The sequence below is a fragment of the Schistocerca gregaria genome, chromosome 4 (assembly GCF_023897955.1).
Source record: "Schistocerca gregaria isolate iqSchGreg1 chromosome 4, iqSchGreg1.2, whole genome shotgun sequence".
Classification (NCBI taxonomy): domain Eukaryota; kingdom Metazoa; phylum Arthropoda; class Insecta; order Orthoptera; family Acrididae; genus Schistocerca; species Schistocerca gregaria.
Genome location: NC_064923.1, coordinates 32,681,850 through 32,701,920, shown reverse-complemented (window position 1 = coordinate 32,701,920; position 20,071 = coordinate 32,681,850). Strand labels below are relative to the sequence as shown.

The following is a 20,071-nucleotide window of genomic DNA, read 5'->3' as shown; positions in this document are numbered from 1 at the left end:
CTCTTTCAGGCAGACCATGCGATCTCCAAGTTCCAGGCTGCCATTCCGCCCCGCCCCGGTGTTGTGCCGATGGAGGTGGAATACAGCCCAAACAAGTACATAGAAACCAGAATACAAGTTTATGCAGAATACTTACAACATTGCTGCCAGGCTGGCTACTGTAAATGAAGACCATCACAGGTCCGTCCCGATGCTCGACTGACCTGGCACACTCTGTCCCAAGCTAAAATTGCCCGTCTATTTATATTGGTTTCTCCCTCACTTCTGACATAGTGTGAGAGAGAGAGACAGAAACTATGGCAGGGATAAATTCCCACTTTCAGCCACTTACAAATCGCCACTCTTGGCTGTGGCCTAGTGCCCCGCCTCATACTTCACAATAACGTAAAGCAACGCTGCAGTTTCGTGCCTCGTTCGTGCTCCACTCAAAAAATCATGTATGCAATACCGCCGTCACAGCTCCGTGCCTGCAAGTGCCATGTTTACCTTTCCTGCCCCACTAGCTGTCGACTGTTACCACACTCTGCTAGCTGCCCCAGATTTCATGGCCCAACTGCGCCTTCATTGAATTTTGATAAAGTTTCCCTTTCCTGTGACTAGGGCTGACACTAGCGCAGGAGTACAGCTCTTACGGATCTCCCAAAGGCTCAGTTGGTTCAGTATGCCCATCGTATACCATGTTTACATTGTGTATATGTATATGTGTATAGAACTAGGCAGACTCAACATTAGCTTTAGTTGAAGCTCGTATTCTGTGGGTTTTGTGGTTTTATATTATATTGTAATATCGTATGAATAAATGCTGTTTTAAAGTGCAAGCACATTCAGGACCTCTCAAAAATGCATCATATTTGGTGCAATTGTAAGAAAATGATGGGAAACACCTTATTGGTGTTTAAAGAATTTTCATTGTTTTGATAGGCTAGCTAGAATCTGTTTGTAATGAAAGTACCCCATATCAAGGCAGTGGTGCATTGAAGATGTATCAAGTATACAACATTCTTGATATGATTTGTTATAATTAACTGACAATTAATGACATATCGACAGTTAAGCATTAAAAAAAAAAAAAAACCCTAAGCTTGTGAGATCATGTTAGTGTAGTTGATGTAGCCGTAATCTATGGAGTTATGGAAATAGAATTCATGAGTTTGCCTCCTGCTCTCTCCAAATTTTTGTTATTCACCTCTGCATTTTCTGAAACTGTCTCATTACTTTATTAGCAGTATATTCTTAATATTACATGTTAACATGTGTAGAAAAGCTCTCTCTCATGAGAGAGATTGTTCCATTGTGTAAACATGAGAATAGGGCCAGTTTTCTATGTCACTATTTGATTCAATATTTATTTAGTCATCCAAAAAACACAGTCACAGCCCAAGATCCGGGACGTCATGGAAACATTGCTCTTTCGTCTCACAAACTCATAGATGCTGTGCATTGAACATATGTAAAACATTAAATGTTTTGGGTTCAGAATTGAAAACATTAAACATGCAACAAAGCTAACCTACATAGCATTAAATATCTCTCAAAAATATGTCATATAGTACGATTTGTTGTGATAAATTGTCAGGAAATTTGAAGTCAACAGATAAATACACTACTTGTTGAGTCTGTCTTGAAATTAATTTCATTGTTATTTAGTAGTTGAACTTTATGCTGCAGTGTAATATTGCCTGCCCCCTCCTCCCTTTCTCCCCCTCCCTCCAGCTCTCGTCAGCTCGTACTGAAATCTTTATTCTGATGACAGACCAATGTGTAATATAGCTTCAGATTTAGGTTACTTCTGATGGGTAAATGTCACAGCCTTCAAATAACTGCCTGATAGCATCTACAGTATTCCAAAGTGACCATTATGATCTTTTAACATTAGACCACCCAGCCTTTCCATGCCCTGTGTAACATTTAGAGGGGTCATTTTCAGGCCTACCATATAACACAGGGCGTATATGCCCCGAGACAACCATACAATCAAGGGAATTTTTTCATCTACATCCATACTCCGCAAGCCACCTGACGGTGTGTGGTGGAGGGTACCTATTGGTTCTCCCTTCTGTTCCAGTCTCGTATTGTTCGTGGAAAGAAGGATTGTTGGTATGAGGAGAAAACCGGAAAAAACCCAAGAATTTTTAAAATGCTGGGAATTTTTCATTTTTTTAGTTTTCAGTTAAATTCTTGTATTCTATAAAGAATTTTACTGCATCCAGCCACTGCAGAACAATACTGTGTGTCAAAGGGTTTAGGACAAGGACTATGCAATTCTTCATAACAACAAACTGCTTCCGACGAGCATGGCGCCACAACTGTTCCCATTAAGTTTGTTTGAACAGTTGCCAGTGCATGCACAGCTGAGTCGTGTATGAGCAGTACCTTCTCCTGCTTCTGGCTACTTAAAGTGTGGCTGTTAAACTATATCAGCAATAGCAACAAGCAGCCAGATGCTACCCGGAAAATTTTTTCTGGCACGCCCAAGCTGTCAGATTCGCACACGTGCACAGCAGTCTGAGTTGTTGTGGGGAGGGGGAGTAGTTTCCATGTGACTAGTTTTTACTTTTAGTGATTTTGCTGTTTCCTCTTGATTTACAGCTCTCACGTCAAATGAAAACAAAATGGAATTCTGTAGCCAGGAGCTATCAAATGAATTAAAATACATTCACATAGTTACGGAAGGCTAGAATATGTTATTACTTTCAGTTATCTGATTTTATTTTATTTCTACATTTTTGGCAGTTAAGCATTAATCGCCTCACAGAACAATGAAGTTAATTGTGTCATTTTGCTAAAGAAATTTGACTTTGATTAATCTTTTTTGCAGAGGCACTTAATTTTTTTTTTGAAAACAGTTTTTCTTTCCCCACCGTTGGCTAGTTTCAACTGTTTGCTGAATTTCAGATGCAGGTTTTCATCATCCAGTGTGTATGACATTATACCATAATAAAGAACCAAACATGAGATTATACAAAACTGGTACTCATGTTATGTGTGAGAATGTTCTTTGAATTTCTTAAATCATAGAGCATTTGACTCTCATTTAAATCTTAACACTTTGAAGTCGAGCCACTTTGAATAATCTCGAGCCCAGAAGGCTAGACATTTACATCATTATTTAAAATTTTACCAGCACATTTGCGTAATGTATCTTAAAGAGTAAAACACGCAAAAAAATCCAATATTATATGTGAAAGATAACTTTTCTTGTAGCTATACTATGTATATTAATTTAAACTAGTAATTTTTTTCAATTTGCTTCAGAAACTAACTTCCTGTGTTTGGTGGAACTCGAATATATACTTTCGTAATATGAAAATATGCAGCATATATGTTCCCAGAATGAGATTTTCACTCTGCAGCGGAGTGTGCGCTGATATGAAACTTCCTGGCAGATTAAAACTGTGTGCCCGACCAAGACTCGAACTCGGGACCTTTGCCTTTCGCGGGCAAGTGCTCTACCAACTGAGCTACCGAAGCACGACTCACGCCCGGTACTCACAGATTTACTTCTTCCAGTATCCGTCTCCTACCTTCCAAACTTTACAGAAGCTCTTCTGCGAAACATGCAGAACTAGCACTCCTGAAAGAAAGGATACTGTGGAGACATGGCTTAGCCACAGCCTGGGGGATGTTTCCAGAATGAGATTTTCACTCTGCAGCGGAGTGTGCGCTGATATGCCTTCCTCGCAGATTAAAACTGTGTGCCCGACCGAGACTCGAACTCGGGACCTTTGCCTTTCGCGGGCAAGTGCTCTACCAACTGAGCTACCGAAGCACGACTCACGTCCGGTACTCACAGCGTTATTTCTGCCAGTATCCGTCTCCTACCTTCCAAACTTTACAGAAGCTCTTCTGCGAAACATGCAGAAAATCTCATCCTGGAAACATCCCTCAGGCTGTGGCTAAGCCATGTCTCCACAGTATCCTTTCTTTCAGGAGTGCTAGTTCTGCATGTTTCGCAGAAGAGCTTCTGTAAAGTTTGGAAGGTAGGAGACGGATACTGGCAGAAGTAAAGCTGTGAGTACCGGGCGTGAGTCGTGCTTCGGTAGCTCAGTTGGTAGAGCACTTGCCCGCGAAAAGCAAAGGTCCCGAGTTCGAGTCTCGGTCGGGCACACAGTTTTAATCTGCCAGGAAGTTTCATATCAGCGCACACTCCGCTGCAGAGTGAAAATCTCATTCTGGAAACATCCCCAAGGCTGTGGCTAAGCCATGTCTCCGCAGTATCCTTTCTTTCAGGAGTGCTAGTTCTGCAAGGTTCGTAGAAGAGCTTCTGTAAAGTTTGGAAGGTAGAAGACGGATACTGGCAGAAGTAAATCTGTGAGTACCGGGCGTGAGTCGTGCTTCGGTAGCTCAGTTGGTAGAGCACTTGCCCGCGAAAGGCAAAGGTCCCGAGTTCGAGTCTCGGTCGGGCACACAGTTTTAATCTGCCAGGAAGTTTCAGCATATATGTTGGTGCAGATCGAAGATATTCCCAAAACACATGGAAATTTTTATTCCCCTCCGGGAGGAGTGAGAGTGTTCATTTTCTAAAGTGCCTATAAGTTCTACACTGTAACCATTTAAAAGATTGATAAGTTTTACAGTTCCAAGGGAAAGTTTACTGTCATTTAAAAATGGAAAAAGTTGTATTTTCACCTGGAAAAAACTGTATTTTTTACCGGAAAATGCGGGAAATTTTTTTTCCCTTGTCCACATATACACCTGTAACAGTAATGTTCTGTATTATTATTTCACAATTGTAATATATTTATATCAGTCTGTATATAATAGAGGGAAACATTCCACGTGGGAACAGTATATCTAAAAACACAAAGGTGCTGTAACTTACCAAAAGAAAGCATTGGTATGTTGATAGAGACAAAACACACACACACACACACACACACACACACACACACACACACACACACACACACACACACACAAATTTCAAGCTTTCGCAACCCACGGTTGCTTATTCAGGAAAGAGGGAAGGAGAGGGAAAGACGAAAGGATGTGGGTTTTAAGGGAGAGAGTAAGGAGTCATTCCAATCCCGGGAGCGGAAAGACTTACCTTGGGGGAAAAAAGGACAGGTATACACGCGCGCGCACACATACACACTTATATGTCTGCTTGTGTCTGTGTATGTGCGGATGGATATGTGTGTGTGTGTGTGCAAGTGTATACCTGTCCTTTTTTACCCCTAAGGTAAGTCTTTCCGCTCCTGGGATTGGAATGACTCCTTACCGTCTCCCTTAAAACCCACATCCTTTTGTCTTTCCCCCTCCTTCCCTCTTTCCTGATGAAGCAACCGTGGGTTGCAAAAGCTTGAAATATGTGTGTGTGTTTTTTGTCTCTATCAACATACCAACGCTTTCGTTTGGTACGTTACAGCATCTTTGTTTTTAGATACATCAGTCTGTAATTTTACAGAGCTTTTAGACTTATCGCCAAACCTCAGGAATCTCATAATTTCACAGAATCTATGTCAATTCATGGTCTCCACATAAAACAATAGATGCCAGGAGTCTGACCATAAGCTGTGGATCTTTGTACTTCTGCAGCCACTCACACCACGAGCATAAATAATTGCAATGGTCATTGAAGAGAGTCATTTCCTAGTAATCTGTTTGCCTCTTATTACAGTACATTTCAAAATATGAGGAGCATTCAGTAAGTAATGCAAAACAATTCTGCCTGAAACCATTGTCGTGCTTCCATTAGGCCATACTTTTCCCCACTTTTTTGGCTACAAAATCCTATTTTTCAACTTAATCTCCGTTCAATGTGATGGCCTTATGCCACGTTTCTGGGAGGGCCTGTATTCCCGCATGGTACCACTTTACTCGTACTGCTTCCAACAGAGAGTGTCCTTCATTGGGCTAAACAGATGGAAGTCAGAAGGTGCCAGATCGTGAATGAGTGTGAACAGTTCAGTGAAGTTGTGTGATCTCCTCCAAATGCAAAGACTTGTGTGATGCCTTGTGTTGTCACGGAGAAGGAGAAGTTTGTTTGCAATTTTGTGGCAACAAACATGCTGAAGTCATTTCTTCAATTTCCTGAGAGTAGATCATTGCATCGTGAAGGAGGGCATCAAACAGAATCACCTCTTCAGAAACCCAGAAGACTGTTGCTATGGCCTTACTGGCCAAGGGTGCAGCTATTGAGCTTTTTCTTCAACGAAGAGGTGATGTGGGACAAAACACAGATTGCCCGTTTTTTTTCCAGTTCGATGTGATGAACCCGTGTTTCATTGCCCGTGATGATATTCGTCAAAAAATTACCACTGTCAGCCTTGTAATGCGCAAGCAATTCCACACAGGTGGTTCTTCGTTGCTCTTCATGGTCTTCTGTTAGGCAGTGAGGAACCTAGCGGGCACACACCTTTGAGTACCCCAACTGGTGATCGAGTGTTTGAGCACTGTCAACAGAGATGTCCAGTCGAGCAGAGGATGTTTGACTGTGCTCTGTTGATCACCTCGAATGAGAGTGTCTTCACATTCCAACATTGCAGAAGTCACAGCTGTGTGCGGCCAGCCGGAATGTGGGAAATCAGATAGATTTGCTCGACTTTGTTGTGATGATAATAGGTGCTTTGCCCAATGACTCACTGTACTTTTGTTCACCGTCAGGTCTCCGTAGGCACTCTGAAAGCAATTATGAATATCTGCACTGCTCTGGTTTCCCACCAAAAGAAACACAATGTTAACTATCTGCTTGGAATGCACCTTCATTACAAACAACTTTTTGAAGGCTACATGTAGCACTGCCGTCTAGCAGAACTTCGTGAAACTATAGAGGCTGAAGTGGGAACACACTACACATTCTGCTTTTCTTGAACCAAAACTGGCTGACAAAAAAGTGGCACATTACTTATTAAATACACTTCATATGTTTGATTATATGGCTATCATGAACGAGTACCAAGCTGTTGATATATATTTATCACTTACATTTCTTTTTGCTTGTGGTGTAGATCCAGAAGAATCTCTCAAAATATTATGAAGATGTTCACTTTGTGATTTAGGCATTAAGTGCTGTAAAATTATATTTAGATAAGGATATAATTACAATAAATTATCTGCAATAAGAATAGTAATAATATTAATATACTTCCTATGCTGTATGTTTCAATTTTCAATATTTGAACAGCCAGTATTATTATCATTAGATAATTCGACTTCTCTGTGGTTTGGTACAAACTCTTCTTGTGAGTAATCAGAAAAAAGTTCACCATCGTCTGAATCATCCTCCAGAACTCTTTGTAACTCTGAAAGTAGTTCCCCTTCACATAAACAGTTTCTGGTGCAGTTCAACCCTCACCTCACTATGAGTTTACTGTAAATGTTGGTAGTAAAGTCAGTACAAAAATCCACAGAAATCAAATCATAAGATGAAGCTGAGGAGGGACTTCAAACACCTACAAAAATTAACCTATGGATAATCACTGAGCATAACACTTTACACAGACTATTTTATAGACCAGTCATACTTCTCAGATGATTTGACGTCTTCTGCAATATCAGTGTTTTTACTTGCATAATTCAGAAACTCTGCAGAGCACATTTCAAAGTTATAAGTACACTGCAAGATGTTCTCAGTTGTTAATACATCCAAACAATTCAATACCTGAGTCAATTGAGCTCCCATTAATGAAAAAATTATCTTAACATTAGAATTAGGTGCTACAGTTCAAAACATATATTGGCATAGTTTTAGCTGTTCTCATTTCTGAATGCTAAACTCTGTATTTCTGAAAAAATTCTCACCATTTGTTCTGGGCAGGTAACAAAGACTTCCAATTATCATCTGAAACTTTTGAAGCCAGAAAATTCTTCAAATTCACATACTGATCAAACATTACTGACTCACTAAACAAAGTAACTCCCTTCCCATTCCACTAATTTAATCAAAAACATTCACTTAAAAATGTCAAAACCAGATAGTTGATGAGTCAATTTTGTAATATAAAGTAATGGCATTTTTATAAAACTCTTTTATATCTCTGTGAAATTTTTTGATGATTAATTCAGAGCAATGATCTGCATTTTTTAAAAATTTCATTAGTTTTCATCCCCAAATAACAAGTTTTCTTCCTCTTGCAGTGAAATTATTGTATTTTTAATAATGGTCTTTACTTCAATCACAGATATGTCACTACCCTCAATTTTCTTTATTTCCTTAATAAAAAATACTCTGATGGTAAATATACCAAAGATGTTGTTGTTGTTGTGGTCTTCAGTCCTGAGACTGGTTTGATGCAGCTCTCCATGCTACTCTATCCTGTGCAATGTGCAAGCTTCTTCATTTCCCAGTACCTACTGCAACCTACATCCTTCTGAATCTGCTTAGTGTAGTCATCTCTTGGTCTCCCTGTACGATTTTTACCCTCCATGCTGCCCTCCAATACTAAATTGGTGATCCCTTGATGCCTCAGAACATGTCCTACCAACCGATCCCTACTTCTGGTCAAGTTGTGCCACAAACTTCTCTTCTCCCCAATCCGATTCAATACTTCCTCATTAGTTATGTGATCTACCCATCTAATCTTCAGCATTCTTCCGTAGCACCACATTTCGAAAGCTTCTATTCTCTTCTTGTCCAAACTATTTATCGTCCATGTTTCACTTCCATACATGGCTACACTCCATACAAATACTTTCAGAAATGACTTCCTGACACTCAAATATATACTCGATGTTAACAAATTTCTCTTCTTCAGAAATGCTTTCCTTGCCATTACCAGTCTACATTTTATATCCTCTCTACTTCGACCATCATCAGTTATTTTGCTCCCCAAATAGCAGAACTCATTTACTACTTTAAGTGTCTCACTTCCTAATCTAATTCCCTCAGCATCACCCGACTTAATTCGACTGCATTCCATTATTCTCGTTTTGCTTTTGTTGATGGTCATCTTATATCCTCCTTTCAAGACACTATCCATTCCGTTCAACTGCTCTTCCAAGTCCTTTGCTGTCTCTGACAGAATTACAATGTCATCGGTGAACCTCAAAGCTTTTATTTCTTCTCCGTGGACTTTAATACCTACTCCAAAGATAACCCTCGTTTAAGGGCACAGAGACAAGGTGTACCACATTCTTTGATAGTTTTTATTCTGAAAAGTGGAAAGATCTCAGTCTCCCACAGTGGTAAGATTCTCTCGACCCAGGCATTAATAACATTCATCTAGTTTTAGTGTGTGAGAAAAGTTCTCTATACCAGCAATTCGCAAAAGTCAACAAGTTTTGAGGTTCTGATTGTGTAGGTGGAAAAATACTTAAGAAGTTTCGGCTCAGTCAACTCAGTATCAACAGATAAAAGTCTGCAGCAGTTGAAACAGTGTTAAGCAAAATGCATGGTGAATATCCCGTTCCTTACAAGTTTGTCCTAAGTTTTGTTTTTAGTGACTGAATATATTGTTTTCACCTCTACAATACAACCCTCTGAATTAATTTTGAGATCTGTGAGTGCTGAAACACGTAAGTTGGATATAGACTCCAGTGTTTCATTTTTTACAGGATCCAACTTAATTAGTTTGCTTTTTTTCCCTCTACCTGCATCAAAATACTGAACAACTATAGGAAATAATTTTACTGCTTTGTGATTGCTGCCATCAGTTTCTAGTGCATAAAATGTAGTTTTTTTTTTCAAATCCAAGGTGCAAATAGATACAGAATGAGGAGCAATAATACAGTACAGTCCCATTGATCCAAACTAATTGGGACCAGACCTTGTTTGGATTACCAATTTGTTCGGATTAGCCGGAATTGTGATGAGTTTGTAGAATGAAGTGTACCAAGCAGATAAATAGGTACACCATGGTAACAAATGGGAACAAATGTGGGAACAATGGCGCACTCTCACTCGCTGCCCTTGTTGTTGTGCATTGTTGAGACCTTTGTAGTGTCTGAAGTCAGTGCACTGCCAGTTGGCTCTCAAAGCGCTTGGTTATATTAGTTATTGATCACTGGTGCGCGTAACAGTTGTATTGTATTTATTCAGATGTTGTGGTATATGTATTTTCATCATGAGTAAACGGAAACATATAACGTTAACTCTCGAAGAAAAACTGAGTGCTTTAAACGAGACAGACAATGGTGAGAATGTATCTAAACTGGCAACGGAACTGGGTGTTGGTAAAGCAACCATTTGTGATTGGAAGGAGAACTGAGTGAAGCTTGAACAGTCCAGTGCAACATTTTTTAGAAAAAACACTCAAAATTCAGCAGACTTTAAAACAGTCCCAGTACAATAAAGTGGTTGAAGGTCTTTTCCTTTGGTTTACACAGGAAAAGGAAAGGGGAACTCCTCTGAGTGGAGTGCCGGTTCAGGAGAAGGCTGTTTACCTGAACGAGTTAATGAATGGTGATGAGTCTTTTAGTGTGAGTACGGGTTGGTTGGACAGATTAAAAAAACGAATCCATCAGCTAACAATTACTGGAAAGAAGCTTTCTTCTGACCATGATGCAGCAAAGGAATACTTGGAGGAGTTTGAAAAAATGATAAGATAGGGAAAATATTCTTCCCAACAAATTTATAAGGCTGACGAGACTGGCCTTAATTTTAGGACATTACCAACAATAAGCCTGGCATCAAAAGCAGAAGACCATGCTTCTGGTTTGAAAATGTGCAAAGATCGTGTGACTATTAGCATGCAGCATTGCTGCTGGTAATCACAAGCTGCGGTTAATGCTGATCGATAAATCTGCCAGGCCCAGAGCTTTTAAAAACTGCAACATAAAGTCCTTGCCCGTATATTATTGCAACCAGAAAAAAGCATGGATGGATGGTAAGCTGTTCAAAGAATGATTTCACAACCAGTTTGCCCCCTCTGTTCAACGGTTTTCTAAGGAAAACCGTTTGTCTCGCTGTGTAGTCCTTTTGATTGATAACGCGCCATCTCACCCCAGTACTGAAGAATTATGTGATGGAGAAATTGTGGTGAAGTTTTTGCCACTGAATATCACACTGCTGCTACAGCCGATATACCATGGCATAATGCAAACATTAAAACTGATTTACAGAAAACAATTTTTAAGAATCCACATCCAAGATGATAGCATACTTTTAGTGCACAAAATAAAAAAGACCTGTGTGAAGGATGTTTATTGGTCTGCTGAGGCATGGCAGAATATTTCAGATAATACTCTGAGAAAATCGTGGAGAAAACTGTGGACATCTCTTGAATTTCAGGACAACCTAGTTGGAGATGAAGAGGAAAATCTACCACAAATGATACAGATGTGAAGAAGCTAGTGAAGGAGATGTAGGTGAGTGGATGGCAACGGGTGGGGCATGTGTGGAGAACCTTACTGATTCTAATTTAGTTGCTGCTGTGACTCAAGACCAGGAAGAAGTGGACTGCTGTGACAGAAGTGACAATGAGCCTGAAAGCGACAAAGGAGATCAGGTGCCACACAGTGACGCAGCAGAAGTCCTTGACCTCGCACTATGTTATTTGGTGCAACAGCCCACTGCTACACATGCTGATATGATGTTTCTGAGATGATGGCACAGCTGTCTTCATTACGCCAAAAAACAATGACTGAGTTTTTGTCATCTAAAAAGTAGGGATAAAATGTCTGCTGTATTTTAGTAAGAATCAGAATACATAACTGAATAAAATTGCATCGTGCACCCAGGTGACTTACATGAATGGTGAAGTTTTACAGTTCTATATGCTGTTGCCAATTCAGCGATAGCAATGAGCATTTCCTCACCAGAATTTGCTTTCACAAGAAAAAATTGTGAGTTATTTTGTGCTTTTGGGTTTCAATATGATGACTTAACTTCAGATTTCCCACCATGCTCAATTGAAAAATAGCAGGAGTAAGAACAATTCTCCATCTGTCTAGACCTCTTTTTTTTGTATAAGAAGCCATATTTGGTGTCACAAAACAATAAGAACTCAACACTAACAAAACACACACACACACACACACACACACACACACACACACACACACACACAAAAGCACTGCAACAGTAAATCTGGTGGTTGCTTATATGTTATATATTAATACATACATACTGAACCGGTAAAATATTAATCTTTGATTCTGTTACTTGAAAATCTTTATACCGCAAAAATATTAATAAGGAAGTTAATTATTATATCATAAAATAAAATTATTTCAATAATGGAGTGCATGAAATTAACTGATTTTTGCAAGGGAATGACAAACAAAGGTAAATGGTATTGAATCCATTGTTTTCCATTCAAACCGCAGTAGTATGAACAAAAATTAAGTAAAATAGCTGATTATTTGGAAGTGCATGAAATAAATGTAAGGCATGCCAATAACAATATTAAATATTATCTTAAAAGGGCCAGTATGACCACTCAGTGCATTAAGGGTGAAACCTTGAACCCTGTAAAGAATCATAATCAGTTTTTTCATTATAATGACAGTAAGTTTCAGATGAATAAAACTCATAAAAGGAAGTGTTGTTACAGTCATTCTGTGAAACTTAGCTATCACTTAACAAAAATTATTCTGATCCATCTGGGCGTACTGATATTTAGGGAGTGACAAAGTTTTTCTTTGATGAGTTCATTCATCGATGGAAAATCTAGGGCATAATACAATACATGTATGAGGACAGATCAATAAATACCTGGCAAAGAAGGACTGTTCTGAACAGCAGACAGGAAACACAGATGGAAATCCCCACCTCAGAACTAACACATCCATTGTGGCGTCTCAAGAAAAGATAGCAGAACCTTTGTGTATCTTATTTGTACGAGTTGTTAGCTTCTGCGGAGGACATTATGCAAAAATTAAGTGAATTGTAGCCTATCCTCATATATGAGGGCATGCTGAAGAGTAATGCCTCCAGTTTTTTTTATTCTGTTCTCAGTATCAGTTGAGGCAATACCCGTCATTCATATTACTCAGTTGACTTGCCCACCTCGCTGATGTAAGTTGCAACCCTCTGCCGCTAGAGTGCTCCGAATTATACTGTGTAACATGGCGGTATGTTATGTAACCGTGTTGGTGTGTGAGAAACAGCGTGTTGTAAACGAGTTTCGATTTCGAAGAGCCTTTGCACACGTGGAGCACCCTCTCCTTTAGCGTGACAGTACCAGACCACACACTAGTGCTGCTGTATCTGCAGTAATCTGGTGCCTCAGCTTCACTTTCATTGATAATCTTCTGTACAGTCCTGTCTTGGTCCCATCCAATTTTCATCCATTTCCAAAAATTAAAGAACACCATTGAGGACTTCACTTTGATAGTGATGAAGCGGTGCAAGCAGAGGTGACATTGTGGCTCCATTAACAAAGTCAAACATTCTACAGTGACTATGTCAATGAACTGGCCTCTAATTGGGAGAAATTTATTTGGCATACAGTGTTGCTGTGTGGAGAAGTAAATCTGTAGATGTGAAGAACAAAGATGTAGAATTGTAATAAAGTTAGTTTTATTTAAAAAAGCTCGTAAGAATTCTCAAATTAAAAATTTGGAGGCATTACTTTTCAGCACACCCTCATACCTATTATTTGATCAAGATAAAGATTTTAACCGAAATTCAGTTTTCTCCATTACAGTCAGTAAGGAAAAAACAGAACGGGTCCCCAGGAAAATTTTGAGTACATTACAATGTAATTTTGTCATTAGAAAAACATGAAAAAAGAGACAAGAGTCAATTTTGTTTAGTTGAATAAATAATGTTAATTTAGAAGTGCCATGTTGACAGTTGATACAAGCAACATAAGAAACTTATGTATCCCATGGAACATGCAAATTGCTATCTCAAAATTGTCCTACTTGTTGTTGAATGGTAGTTAGCCACCGTGACAACATACACATCTCTGGCCTGTAGCCTTTACCATCCACAGCAAATATTTCACCAAATGGTCTTAAATTGGTAGCTGAATTTAATATTGTTTCATCATAAACTAAAAGTGGAAAGAGACATTATTTTTTTTTAAATTCTGACTGATAAAACAACCACAAATGTAAATATCTTGGATTATATGTCGAGGGAGATCTAAATTGGAATGATCACATAAAACTAACTGTTGGAAAAGCAGATGTCATATCAAGAGTCATTGGAAGAATACGAAGGAAACGTAGTTGACCCGCAAATGAGGTTTCTTACAAAAATATCCATTCTTGAATATTGCTCTTCGATTGGGATCCTTGTCAGATAGGATTAATAGAGGAGCTAAAAGAAGAGCATAAAATTTTGTCAGGGATCATTTCATAATCAGAGCAGGGGATGCTCATCAAACACCACCAAAGATGCGTACTATAAAAATTCAAAGTTTGTGAATTTCAAAAAGCCCCCCCCCACCCCCCCCCCCCCCCCACGTCCACACACACACACACACACACACACACACACACACACCACACCACACCACACCACACCACACCACACCACACCACACCACCAAAGATGTATACTATAAAAATTCAAAGTTTGTGAATTTCAAAAAGCCCCTCCCCCCCCCCCCACACACACACACACACACACACACACACACACACACACACACACACACCTTTCAAAATGGCAATGAGTGGAAAATCAAGGAATTGCTCATACAGAATCTTAACTGACAATCATTCTCCTTCTCACCATATACAAATGTAATAGGTAAGGAGGGATGTTAGTGGTACCTGAAGTACCCTCTGCCACAAACCAAAGGGTGGCTTATAAATTATAGATGTGTTAAAAATATCCCGTGTAACATCACTCTGTTTTATGTGACATGAGTTTACTATTCTTGACTTTTTCAACATTTATTCTTTCTTATAGGATGAGAGGAATAGTCTCCTGCAAAAAATGAAGGAGAAGAAAACAAAAAAAGTTATGGCACCTAGAAGAAAGAAGTTAAAACTCAAACAATTTAAACCAAAAAAGGTGATGACTACCAAGACCTAAGTATAATGATTGTTCATAATATGTTGTATGTTTGCATGTTATTCCTATTAAATTTTATATTTTTTTCTCTGTTGCTTTATTTCTTTTTTCCCTTAAATATGTTCATGAATTTTAGTTTTGTAGGATGTAACAAACTTATTGTAATTACGACAAGCTTGTTATCACTTTTTTATGAAGTTCAAAATTTTCAGCATTCAGTATTAGGTTTCAGTCCATCTCTGTTTGTTTCTACAGTAGTTAGACAAATTATCAAATTCTCTTTTGTCTTAGTTGCATTTAGACTCCATTTCAAGGTAATGGGAGAATTTCATTTAATATTCAGTGATCTCTTTTTCTTTTTATATAAAGTTCTCAACAGAAGGAAAAGACACATAATAATCACGCTGAAAGTTTAAAGGAATTTTTGTAAATTACTGCTTTCCAAAAATTTAAGTGTTTTTAAAGTATTGTCCTTCATTCTACATGTGCCAGTGCCCTCTATCAAATCTGTTAGTGGAAGCTCGAAAATGTGATTTCTTGGGTAAGATACAGACACTTTATAGAAATTAAAACAGTGTCCAATTATTGTTTCCTCCTGTCTTCAAAATGAGAATAAATTAAATACAGCCATACGTAGACTTCAATTTGGACTTGGAACTTCACAAGATATCTTTTAGACAAAGCTGTGATCATATACTTTATTGTGGTGGAGATCCCTCAAAGTCACCCTTTCGACTGGTTCTCAGGCATCCTTTTTAAAAGTTTTGGAAAAGTAATCTCCGCTTGATTTCTTCATACACCTCTGCCTCTATTCCAAAGATAATCACCCCCTTTTTGTTTTCCAACTCTGGCAGATGAAATCAGTGGTTTGAACTTAATTATTTGAATTCCAGTCTCAAGCTCTGTTTTAAGTAAAATCTTATTTCCCTATTTGTATGGTTTTACTGACCACACCTAGCTACGTCAATGCACACACCTTGCTACACAAATTTTTGTTAAACAGACAGTGTGGAGGCTGGCCGTCTGGTCTTGCCCATTTGCCCTGTGAGTGAACAGTTGGCCACTGCTTCAGCAGTGTCCTGCTAGCTATGGTGGGGTGGGGGGGGGGGGGGGGGGGGGGAGGATAGTTTCAGGAGCTCCAGTGGTAATCACGTTATGGAGTCCTACAGCTAAATAGCGCCCAGGACCAGAAAGAAACCCAGTGTGCATTCAGAATGCCTGCCGGGTTAGGTCTCATCTGGGATCTGCAGGAGCCCCTGCATTCAGCTGTCGAGTGTACAGGGTGCAGTCATCTGCAAGTTGTGGCATCTGTCACTTGGGATCTGGACCTGTACTTAATTTTGTGGGCGGGTGGTAGAAGCGGTGAAGACTGCTGGCCTCTTGTACAAGGTGCAAGCATAATTCTCAGTATGCAGCATAGTTCCCAGTGCAGTAGCCACCAGAAAGATCGCGGGCGGTGCGTCACAGACGGTAGTTGCCGCAAGTAGAGTCCCGTCCACCAGAGGGCACGCGAGAATTCGGACGCGACCTCTGCCGGCGTAACAACAACAACAACAACTCGGGCAGCACGGGCCTTGCCCAGTCAGTTAACATCAGGCATGCCTACGACACAGTCCCGGTCTACGCTAAGTGAAGTGCGACGTAAACATGAACAGTGTTACTACACAATTGGCGACGAGTAGGGTCGTTCTTTAACGTGTTGCGTCGTTGTTCCGGTTTCGAAGCTTCTCCACGGCATGGAGAATTTAGTGCAGGTTTTGGTTGAGCAGCAGACGGAGCTCATGGCCACCATGAAACAAGTGCTTCTGGCGTTGCTCTCCACGCAGTCTGCTCCAGCGCCATTCCCTCCTCCCTTTCCCCCGTATGACGAGACGGCGGAGGATTGGGACACATATGAACATCGCCTTCAGCAGCATTTCCAGGCGTTTCATGTTGCCGATGCAGAGGTATGTCGTGCTCTCTGCTTCTCTTGAATATCTCCCTCGCTGTATCAAGTTTTGCGGCAGCTAGCGCCATTGCAGGAACCCTCGTCCTTGTCTTTTATGACAATCATTTTCGCCCTACTGGACAGCATGCCAACGCCGACGCTCTTTCCCGTCTTCCGGTGGGCCCGGATCCTACGTTCGATCGAGAGGAGATTGTGTGTTTTCATTTGGATGTGGCGTCCCGCCAAGCGGTTGATGGCTTCCCGATCACTAGTTCTTGAGTCGCCAGGGAAACGGCAGCTGAGCCGGTTGTCCGGCAAGTAGTTCGCCCCATTCAGCAAGGGTGGTTATCCCGCCCTCCAGGCCGGGCCTCAGACCCTCTTCGTAATTTTATTCTACGAGACCGCCTCTCGGTCTTGGAAGGTGATCTCCTTCGGGCTACCGATGATATAGCTCCTCGCGTGGTTGTTTCTGCAAGTTTACGAAGGGAGATCCTCACGTTATTACATGCAGGGCACTGGGGTGTTTCCCGTACTAAAACCTTGGCTCGCAGACACGTGTACTGGCCTGGTGTTGACAGAGAAATTGAGCACTTGGTGGCTGCCTGTTCCCAGTGTGCACGCCAACAGGCATCTCCCAGGGCTGCGTTCTCTTCATGGCCGCTGGCAACCCGAGAATGGGAACGTGTTCACATTGATTTTGCGGGCCCGTTTCTCAATGGCTTTTGGCTCATTGGCATTAATGCTTATTCTCGATTCCCATATGTGGTTCGCTGCTCCTCAACCACTTCAGAAGTTGCAATCCAGGCACTAGCAAAAATCTTTTCTGTGGAAGGTCTGCCAATCTCCCTGGTCTCAAACAATGGACCGCAGTTTATTTCACAGACCTTCCAGGATTTTTGTAGGCGCTTTGGTATTCCTCACGTTTGCTCTCCCCCCTTCCATCCACAATCGAATGTGGAAGCCGAGCGCATGATGCGCACATTTAAGACGCAGATGAAAAAATATGTGCACAAATTTCCTGCGGAGGAGGCATTGACGTTTTTCCTGACGGCATACCGGACCACGCCAATGGGAGAACGCAGCCCCACAGAGCTCCTCCACGGGCGCCAACCTAGGACTCTGCTGCACCTCCTCCGGCCTGGTCCTCGCCAGTATTCACGAAACGGAGTACCTGGCTTTCCACTAGGTATGTCGGTCTGGGCACATGGGTTTGGTCGCAATCCACATTGGATATCGGCAGTGGTCCTGTGCCGAAATGGCCACCGGCTCTATACCTTGCAAGCAAGAGACCGAGTGGTACGTCGTCACCAAAACCACGTCTGGCCACCCACCCTCCGACCTCTTGGGCACCGGCTTCCCCATTGCCGGCACCCGTGTTGGTTTCTCAGGGAACGTTACCACCTCTCCCTGCTGTGACTCTGCCGCACCACAATGTTTCTCAGCCTTGGCAGCCTCCAGTAGCTCCAGCATTGGCATCGGCATCGTTAGCGATGCTCCAGCGAGAGCCGTCCCCCCTCGCAGGCCCGGTTTCTCAGGAGGCTGGTTCACCTATGGTCGTCCCTTCCCAATCATCCCCGCCACTGGGTCTTGCCCCTCCCGAGGTGGAACAGGGTCCGGAGTTCAACAGCATGTTGCCCATTCTGTCTTGGGCTCCAGTGGTGGGACAACGGGGGCCTCTTCGTGTGGGTCACTTCAGCCGTATTCGAAGGTTCCGGCTCGAGGGTTGGCAGATCCGCTCGACTCCAGCCTTCCAATGGATGTGGAGGTCATCGCTCCTGCCCGACACTCCACCTTCCATCACAGTGGCTTTTCCCCCTGAAGGAGGAGGAGTGCAGTAGCCACCAGAAAGATCGCGGGCAGCGCACATCAGCATGGCGCATCACGGACGGTAGTTGCCGCAAGTCGAGTCCCATCCACCAGAGGGCACGCGAGAATTTGGACGCGACCTCTGCCAGCATAACAACAACAACTCAGGCAGCACGGGCAGTGCCCAGTCAGTTAACATCGGGTATGCCCAGGACACAGTCCCGTTCTACGCTAAGTGAAGTGCGACGTAAACGTGAACAGTATTACTACACCCAGAATTGATCGGGGTGCTTTCAGTTGGAGCCAAGTAAATGGTCTCAATCAATTCTGTGACAATCTTGGCTGTAGATTTATGGATCTTCCCGTAAGGTGGAGAACTGTAGGACTTCCATTGTTAGGTCAGGTGTGCAGTACATGAAAGAAGCTGCTACTTGGGTAGCAGACTACTTGTTGAGTGCTCACAGTGTTTTTTAGGCTAGGCAGTAGTTCAAGGTTCACTGGTGAACGCTTACTAATTGTTATGCAGAGAGCAAAATCGGATTGTGTACAAAGTAAAGACTCTTCAGCTGTCAAAATTCACCAGTAAATTGCCAAAGTATTTGGAAGTTCCCGAATTTACTGCTCTTCATGAAAGTCGCTGTGTTCAAATTATTGCAGGAACTGAGAGCTATCTGAAACATGAAGTAGAGAGGTCTGAAATATTTGGTGAAGGTATATCGAAAAGACAGATTAGACGCCATAGGAGTGGGAGTGTTCATTGCAGTTGACAAAAATATTCTGCCTATCGAGGCCCAGTTTGAGTCTCTGTGAAATTATCTGGACCCGTGTAACAGGTGTAGGTGAACTTATGTTCAATATCAGATGTTTTTTACCGGCAACCCAATTCTGCTGTGACAATTTTGGAATCATTCAAGCACAGAAATACCCAGCCAGTGTAATATTAGTTGGAGGTGACTTTAACCTATCAAGTATAGACTGGAACATCTGTGGATTTATTACAGGTAGTATGAGCAGGCAGTCTTGTGAAGTGCTTTTGAACAAATTTTCCTAAAACTGTCTGAAAACAGCTAGCTCAAGAGCCCACACACAGTGGAAATATCAGGTCTGATCAGAAAATTCTGAAACTTTTTCCACAAAATTTTTCTACACTTATCTTTTACTTCTTGTGCATAATCTCAAAAACACTCTCATTCACAATTGATACATTACTCCCAAGGCTGCTTCCACTTATGGAAGCAGTCTTAGTACACCTCTTGCTGGATTGCACAAAGTGTTGTCTGCAGATTTTCTTTTATCTCATTTATTGTTGCAAATCTTGGTCCTTTCAAGTGGGTTTTCAACTATGGGGGGGGGAGACAGGAAAAAGTCAACAGGGGCCAGGTTTGACGAGTACAGATGATGAGGCAGCACAGTGATTTTGTTTTTTGTGCAATAGTCACACACCAACAGGGATGACTGTATGTTATCGTGATGCAAGAGCCATGAAT

At 41.4% G+C, this 20,071-nt stretch overlaps 1 protein-coding gene and 1 non-coding gene across 5 annotated transcripts in view; both read left to right on the top strand.

Annotated features, from left to right (window-relative positions):
- Positions 1 to 14,941, top strand: part of LOC126267968 (probable ATP-dependent RNA helicase Dbp73D) — a 143,122-nt gene extending 128,181 nt beyond the window's left edge. For all 4 annotated transcript variants that reach the window (XM_049973313.1, XM_049973312.1, XM_049973314.1 and 1 more), the window contains one exon: positions 14,747 to 14,941. In XM_049973313.1, the coding sequence (XP_049829270.1) occupies positions 14,747 to 14,872 (126 nt within the window). In that variant the 3' untranslated portion in view covers positions 14,873 to 14,941. The remainder of the gene's footprint in view (positions 1 to 14,746) is intronic.
- Trnas-cga (transfer RNA serine (anticodon CGA)) lies at positions 4,333 to 4,407 on the top strand. Its single transcript has one exon. It is a non-coding gene; the product is annotated as a tRNA-Ser (tRNA).
- Positions 14,942 to 20,071: the final 5,130 nt, after the last annotated feature.